The following is an 8,729-nucleotide window of genomic DNA, read 5'->3' on the forward strand; positions in this document are numbered from 1 at the left end:
TCATTTAACCTTAACATCATTAGTTTTAAATAATAATTTTTTAATCATTATTATTTTAAAAAATTAAATTTAATATGTCAATATTTAAAAGATCAATATAAAAAAGTTTTGAGGTTAAATGATTAAAAATATATTTTATAAAATCGAAGGGGGCTAAAAGAAAACGAAGGTGAATTGAAAATGTTTACTTTATAAACGAAGGTGAGCTGAAAATGTTGCAATTAATTGGCGAGGCCATTGTTTGTACCATAGTCCATAGATATGGAGCACGGACAAGCAGGAGTTACAAAAAAGAAGGACTTCGAAAATGAAAGAGCAACAAAGAAAGACGAAGTTTTCCCCCTTTTCAGCACTGATTATTATTTTCTCCTCCTTTTTGAGAGCAACTGGTTATTATTCTTTTTATAGGCCTGCAGAGAAAAAGGTCTCGGCCATGTGTGGTAACTGCGAAGGATTTACGTGGACATGCCCCTGGAATGCCTTTTGACTTTTGTGACACCCTACTTTCAGTTTCAGTCACAGGACGGTCACTTTTCCTCTGCCCAACTTGGCACTTAGCATTTTACTGTCTCTGCCACTCAGCCGGATTCTCAGTTGTAGTTTTAGATTTCATTCTCTCTAACGGGTCGTGACAGGTTATGGGGTCATGCACCCCACTAAGAAATAAATAACATAGTTTGATACAGACTGAAGAGCATTGGAGTAGTATATATTAATACTGACAGACCAACACAAATTGCCATAACAACAACAAACGTACAAAATCCATTTTGTCTTGTAATTATATTGCAATTTACAAGCAAATCCTACAGCACAGGTCTCCCATGCCATCTACCTGGAATCTTTCAAAAATTCTTAAATACACTCGTCGTCTTAATCATGCTTGGAAACTCGAGTGCATTCAAGAATTTCTCATTCTCTGGTTGTCAAGTCTGTACAATATAAACCAGAGGCAGACTGCCTAATTCAACCAAACACAGAATTACATTATGGAAGAAAGATACCAGAACAAGAAGTTCAATTTGAACTCCCATTCTTATTTATATACATCCGGGATCTAAGTAGACAAATTCACTAGGTTCTATCTATCACTATGTCATATAAACTTATGTACATAATCTAAGCAAACCATCTCATTGAAAAGGAAGAGGGTAAAACAGCCATGCCGTCACTTAAGAAAGAGAAATAACACAGCAAAGACAGGAAGGTTCCTTCTCCTCAAGGCGAATGCTGGAAGAACCAGTTCTTGGCCCTCCTTCAGTTGGCTCACGACAGGAAGTAACTCTTCCAAACAAGGCAAGTGAGCAGATGTTGCCCGGGATTGGTAATTTCCTTAGGAACATACAGACACCATCAGAGTTTGCTGCACCCAAAAAAATTACAAATATTTTAGCGAAATGTTTATGAGGTCTCATGAAAGTTGAGTGACCTAGACAATGCCGCGGGATTGGCCTGCAAGACTGTCGAGTTTTGTGTTGAATGTTCTTTTCCATCACCCTTTGATGGGAATGCCCTAAAGAGCCCTCCCTCTTGAACTGACTCGGCCTTGTCATTCTTAATCCCCAGCGTTGTCCATATAGAGCTTTTAGCTGCTTCTCCCGGGTCATCAATCCTCAAAGTTTTCGGAACCCAAAGGCACTTCTCTTTGCCGTTTTCTTTACTTCGTTCATCCTCTCCACCCGAGTCATTTATCTTGAGCATGTTTTCTTCCCTTGAATGCTTACCCAAGGTTGGCGAGTTAGGGCCAGAATTAGGGCCCACACTGTTTGGTGATGATGGTTGTGGCAGCCATGGCATGTTCCAAGCACCTGAGACGGCACAACCCCAGTATGCAGCTGCAGGATAGAATGGCATGGTAAAGCCTGGAGGGCAAAATGCAGGAGGTGGTACTGGAGAGCTCCACTGCACTGGATTCCATGGGAAAGGCCACGGTGCCCCAGGATAGTATGGAACTTGAGGTGGGAAGCTCTGACAGTTCTGAATTACTTGTTCTTGTGGCCTGTTGATGCTTGTATCTTCCATCGGCTGTGTTGACATGTTAGAATGATCATCCCCTTTCTCTCCACTGGCATAGGGAACAGGAATTCTTAGTTCTTCGGGTCTGTGAAATCCATTTCTTGTGCAGTCCTGCATTGTTTTATCAGCAAGGTTCAAGACAGATGCCATTGACTCACACAAAGGCGTATCAGACCCAAAAGCAAGGACTGTGCCATTGGGCTTCAAGATAGGATGATGCACTCCATTTGGCATGTCTGTTCGGGCAGTCTGGAGTGCTTCAGCAACAGTTATTTGGCGATAATGAGAAGAGTTCTTGTTCTTTCGACGACCAGCACCCACAGGCACATTCCTCATAGTCCCACCAGCAGTCCAGTATCTCTGGCAGTTCTTGCAGAAGTGGCGGGGTTGGTTGACATTGTAATTATTGTAGTAACAGAACTTGGTGTCCATGCTATTGCAGCGGGGGCAAGGCAGTATTTTGTCTGGCTTTTTCAAAGTCTTTTCTTGTGAATTACTTGTCTCACTCTGTTCTTCTTCAGATTTTGAAGCCTTCAATGCAGTAGCCTCCTTCTCACTAGGGGGCGTAATAGATTCTTCACCTGTCCTTGAGGCTGCATCTGGATTTGTAACCTCTTCTGTAGATTGAGTGGGGGCCTCATCCTCCGTATTCTCATTCGAGTTCTCTTCCAAAGTGTCCTGGATTCATAACAACTTCGGCTAAGTATGTTGATAAACTACTTTTTTTCCTTATCAGCACTTTGTTAATATTATTAAAAGAACAGGTCAATCAGAATATCAAATTTCTGCGTGGTAGAAAAAAACTTTGTATGATCGTGTCTTCTCCTGTTCTGTGTGTACTGAAGTTTCTTAAAAGCACGGTTTCATTCCGCAGGATCTTTTCCAATATTGAAGTAAAACTTTTTGTGTACACAGCATAAATAGCTACTTTATCAGAACAAACAAGAAGAATACACCAGAGTTTAATATCACTGCATAACGCAAGTTGAAAGCTGCTTTTTTTTTTTTTACCAGTTGTTTAAAATCCACAGTGCAATATCAATGGTCAAAATCCCATACCAGTATTCATCCACAAACATGTTATTCCAACATTTCAGTAAAAGTTTGAGGTTTGAAATATTAGCATCCACCTTTTGTAGAACAACAGGTTCTAAACCAAGAGAAAGGTAATACGACAACAGAGGAAGATATGTAACTAAAATAAGTAATACTGGATTTCTTAGAGAACTATAACTCAAAACTCTCCTGGTACAAGAGAGAACACCAACTATAAACCCAGAAGAAGGCAAGGATGAGTGTGTGTGTGTGTGTCTAAACTAAAGTTCAAACAACAAGAAAACCAGTGGAAAAGTTCAAATGGCACGAATCCAGTGTTGAATTCAATAACATTCAAAAGGTAAATAGAAAAAGAATTTTGTCACAAGCATGCTGCCAACCCAGAGAAAACGAAGTAGAAAAAGATGTATAATAAATTTTTTGTGGTCAGAAGGATCTGAATACTAAGAGAGAAAAATAAGGTTTGTCTATGGCTGTCCACATGTCCAGTGCAAATTATTATCAAGGTTCAAAAGTAGAAGTGGAAGAAACATAAACAGATCTCACTAGAAGCCTGAGTCCCAGGAAAGGCACAGATTGAAATTGAGGAAAATAAATTATATGGGCAAGGACCATAAAATCAATAGCTTAAATAATGTTGACCCCATACAAGCATACTGCAATTTCAGAATCTGACAGATTAACCAAGCACCAGAGATTTGAGAATTCATCAAAACACGAATGCTAATAAAGTAACATGAATCTTCTAGTGGAAACAAACCCAAGCCTCAACTTGTTAAAGATAACATTTAAAAATTGAGCTTCTGAAAAAGAATTGCAAATTTGAAACAGACCAATCAAAAAGCTATCCCAATGGAAACTAACCAAAAATCCCGAATCAGTGACAGTCATTTGAATCAAAATATTAACCAACACAAGCTACCACAGCCAGTCAACAGAAATGGCATTGACAAAAGCAAAACTAACACCAACCCATTAAATCTCTCTGCGGTTTACATAAGGGGTCACACTAAAAATCAAAAATATATGACCCGCTCCCAAAATTTCCATACCTTCTCGGTCTCTTGCTCTTCCCCGTGCCTCTTCGTATTAGACTCTCGCGATGAGTTGGTGGGAGAAGCACGATCGTGATCAACACCATCATCAACAATATCCCCAGGAGACGAAGCTGGAACTCCGGCCGAGACTACGGATCCGGCCTGGATCTCCGGCAGCGGGATCGTCTTCCCGAAGAGTTTGATCGCCGGGTCTTTTGCTTCCGACATTTCTGTCCGCGACTTCTCTCTTTCTTTTTGGTTTTTATTTTTTCCCCCTTTTTCAAAGTTTTTTTTCTTTGTCTCGCCAAAGAGAGAGAAAGCTGCAAACTTTGTAGAGAGAGATCCGACACGTTGTGTGGGGAGACTGAGTGTGTCGTCGGAGTATGGTTAATTCTTTTTTCTTTCTTTCTTTCTTTTTTGGTTGGTTTTTGGGGGTTTGTCGATCCGGAAAGCAAGTGGGGGCTGCCACGTCAGAAGCCACGAAGAATTACAGCCACAAGTTTCTTTGTGGCCTTAAAAAGATCTTTCTCTTTCTTGCTTTTGATTCTCTCTCTCCAGTCTGCCAATGAATGTACACACATTTCATAAAATGGAGAGATGCGACATAGCCAGCGATCTTGAATTCTCACCCACGATGGTCCTGTTCACCGCTTTTTCTCTCAAACAACACAAACACAACAGTCTCCTCTTATCTTCTCTGTCCTCGCCCACCAAATTAGCCCTTTTTTAAAAAGATATGCTTTTGACTATTTATCGATAATAACCATTTCCTCACATCTCTTTTTGCTATTCTGTGGATGACAATGCATCTCGGCCAGCCTCCTCCCCGTACTTCGCCCTCTTTTTTATTCCTTTTCTTTATGCCCACATCCCGCCCCCTACAAAGCCACCAATACCATTTCACACTCAACCTGCAAAAGGAACAATCCCTTGGTTGCGTCAATTTCGATCTCCTATTTCATCCATCCATTACCCTTCCCTTATATTTATACTTTTTTTATGAATATAATTTTCTTATAAGTTTTATGTAAAATATTTTGAGGCATATCACGAGATAGGATCGGATGACGAGGATCATAATGCGTAGTATCATGGGAGTAAAACTACAGGAGAGAATGGTACCTTAGACCAAAAAAAGAACTAAAGGAAGAAAACAAAGAGTTTTTGGATTGCATGTTATTTGAACGCAGGATAATATAGAGAAAGTAGTACAAGGGAAGACGCAAAAGGGCTTGGAAAAGGTAAAAGGCAGGAGGCAGTATGAAGTTTTGTGGCCGTGCATGGGCCATCATTAATATTTGCCCTGTTTTTAATACCCTCTACACGTCTGCTTGCTGCGCCAAGCCCGTTGTATTGTATTGGTACCAAAAAGGCAAAAACCAACAAACCTCATCCACGAGATCGTCAACGCCACTAGTTTCGTAGACACCACTGAGATGCCATCCCACGGTCCCCAAATTGGTCTCGTCCACACTCTACCACTCCCTGAAATAATTAGCATCTCTCTTATTTCCTCTGGGAAATTAGTTCATAAAAATTAAACTTTTGTTTTTTTACCAGAAATTCATGATTAAATTAGACAAAAAAACATATATTAGTATTTTTTTTACACGGTATCTGATGCAAGCGGCAGCGTTTACATGGAATTAAACCTGCGGTCCTGTTAATAATATTAGAAAAAATTAATAAGTCACGTGAGTTGCGCATGCACATATACACAGGCTCAACGTGAGGGTACGTAATATAATTTATATTCATTTTAGGAAGAAAATTAAAAGGTAAGGTGTATGTTTGATGTTAAGGTAGTTTTATTCATGAATTAATTTGTTATGAAGTTTATTGAACATGCAGTAATTATTGTGAGATGTGAAGAAATGGTTAAAAAAAGAAAAACTAAGTAGGAGAAAAAAGGGCAAGTGGCGGGGGGAACAAGCGAACAAGTTCACTTGGGTGAGAAAAGAGCCAGCTCATGGAGATGGGCCCCACTGCGAAAAAGTAAAGTGATAAAGTGGCTGCCTCCACAGGCTTCGCCATCCCAAACATGGGATGGGATGGGATGGGATGAAAAGCCACTGCCACCCGTGTCACGTGCACCACACGTGTGATGCACCTGCTGCTGGCTCGTTCCTTGGCAGCTACGCAGAACCTGTCTTTTTGCTTCTTGTTCTTTTCTCGATCGATCGTCACGCCTAAATTCCATTTAAATAAAAAAAAAAAAACTATATACACTTTCGTTGGCTTTAATTCTTTAAACGTGGAATTACGAGGGAGGGGGAGGGGATGAATTAAAATATATAAAATGGATATAAGGTATAATAAATGATTAAACTATTTGACGAGTGGGGGAAGTGGCAGGTGGAGAAGGAAAGGGAAATGAGAGGAAATGAAAGCCCATGTGGCGTAGCTTATCACTATGGAGGGATGAGGGGAGGGAGTCCCTTCACTATTTTTCCTCCATTTCTTCAATTCCTATTATTTAAATTATTTTATTAAATAATTTTTTAAATAATAAAATTAATAAATGGTGGGAATTAAAAAAATAGAGAGAAAAAAGTGAAGAGAGCCTTCTTTCAAGAAATCTAACCATGCTATTATTTTTAATGTTTTAAGTTTCTCACTCAATTCTAGTAATTCAATATATATTACTCAACATTTCAAGATCTATCTAGACCTTTCTTTTCCTTTTTTTTTTCAACCCCTTTTCTTTATTTTATTTAAAATATAACAATAAAATCTTACCAAAATGTACAAATTATAATTAATTTTTTTAAGATGTCATAATTTTTTTAAAATTTTAAGATACATTTTTGATATTAATGATTTTAGTTTAGATGATTAAATTGCTCATTATTTAAAAATAATAATGGGTTCGTGTGAAAAATTATGATTTCTAGTATAATTTTCACAATTCATAAAATAAAAGTTATGATTGTTTAAACAAATATTATAACTAATTATTTTCAGAACTTGAATCTCAATAATAAAAGAAATTTTATATGAAAAGTTGTGATTTCTTGTTATTTTTTATGATTCACAAAATAAAAGTTGTGATTGTTTAAATAAAAGTTATAATTGATTATTTTTAAATCTTGAACTTCAACAATAAAAAAAATTTTATATAGAAAGTTATGATTTTTTATTCAATTTTTGCAATTCAAATAATCAAATTTTTTTGATTTCTCATTTACAATAATTAATAAAAAAAACTCCACAATATGTGTGAGTTCTACCATATTTTGTCTCTTTGTCTCATTATTTTCTTTTATGGAAAATTTTATAATATTATGAATATTATATGATTATATGAATGCATGCCCATTACTCAAAGGTCCCATTTGCTTACTAAAATGGAATAGCTTAAAAAATAAAGATAAAAATAAAAATAATTATAAGGGATAGATGAGCACATCCATAAGGGGGAGGAGTAATTTAGTTCATAGGATTATGAATCGTGATTCATGAAATTTTTAAAGGGTGTGATGATTTTCACATTTATAATATATATTAATGACTTTTGTCATACTTATCATGAGAAGCATGGTTATTTAGGTCTTGTTTGTTTATTAGAAATAAATGAAATATTCAAATGAATTGAAAAAAATTAAGACAAAAATGAACTAAATCACTATTCTCCCATGGTAAGTATGATAAAACTCATTAATATATATTATAAATGTAAGAATCATCAATTATCACATCCTCTAAAAATCTCATGAATCATGATTCTCAATCCCATGAATTAAATTACCCCTTTTTTTAATGAACGTGCTCACATATTCACTTTAATTATTTTATTTTTACCTCTATTTTTTAACCCATTCTATTCTATTTTATTTTAGTAAGCAAACATGACTTTAGTTCATTTTTATCTTAATTTTTTCAATCCATTCTTTTCTAGTAACCAAATGGGACCTAATGCTTCTTTATTTTTCATAACCTCCTAATGAATAACTTAGAAGGAGTTTCTTTAGGTTAATGTCCTGTGACCTTCAAAAGTTATATACCATACTATGATATCATGCTTTATTCATTTGAAACATTAAGGTTAGGCTTTAATGATCAAAAGCCTATAAACAGAGGTCATGTACAAAATATTGAATACCCAAGCGAATAAAATATACTCCCTTATTTACTCTTTCAATTCTTCTTGCATTGCTATTCTTTTTTCCTACTCTATTTCCATAACATGGATATCAATACGACATATTCTATCAAATTAGTTCGTAGCATAAATTTGAAGAATTTTTTATTGATGCTTGTTGATTTTTATTTGTGGCATAGAAATGGTTTGTCCAAATGGAGTAGTAAAAATTTACAAATTTATTTTGAATGAATGATGACCTTATAATTTCAAAGAAGATATGAATTTTAGTTATTCATAGCTTATTAGGTATTCATATTGAGGTTTAAGAATTTATTTTATTCTATTTTTACTTTATGCCATTTTTCTATTTTCTATTTTATCATTTAAAAGTACAGGTTTTATTCTCATATGTTTGTGACAATCAATTTGATATCTATTGATATTTTAAATTCATGTTATTAAGAGGCCAGTAGCTATATTATTTTTGATTTTGTGATTAGATGGGTAGAAACTATATGACTTTTAATAATAATCTT

General features: G+C 35.9%; 1 protein-coding gene across 1 annotated transcript; it reads right to left on the bottom strand.

The window, feature by feature from the left end:
- Window positions 1-757: 757 nt before the first annotated feature.
- Window positions 758-4,724, bottom strand: LOC129306801 (cyclic dof factor 2). Its single transcript, XM_054947537.1, has 2 exons — window positions 4,125-4,724; window positions 758-2,694 (listed from the first exon to the last, which is right to left on the bottom strand). The coding sequence occupies exons 1-2, from the start codon at window positions 4,335-4,337 to the stop codon at window positions 1,402-1,404; spliced, it is 1,506 nt and encodes a 501-aa protein (XP_054803512.1). The 5' UTR covers window positions 4,338-4,724; the 3' UTR covers window positions 758-1,401.
- Between the last annotated feature and the right edge of the window lie 4,005 nt (window positions 4,725-8,729).

This window comes from Prosopis cineraria, unplaced genomic scaffold (assembly GCF_029017545.1).
Source record: "Prosopis cineraria cultivar Desert tree isolate PC_DT_omini unplaced genomic scaffold, ASM2901754v1 PC3, whole genome shotgun sequence".
NCBI lineage: Eukaryota > Viridiplantae > Streptophyta > Magnoliopsida > Fabales > Fabaceae > Prosopis > Prosopis cineraria.

Excerpts from the sequence above, each read along its gene's own strand:
- LOC129306801 (XM_054947537.1), bottom strand. The coding sequence starts at position 4,337 with ATGTCGGAAGCAAAAGACCCGGCGATCAAACTCTTCGGGAAGACGATC. Across the intron at positions 2,695-4,124 it reads AAGAGCAAGAGACCGAGAAG|GACACTTTGGAAGAGAACTC; the intron begins GTATGGAAATTT and ends TTATGAATCCAG.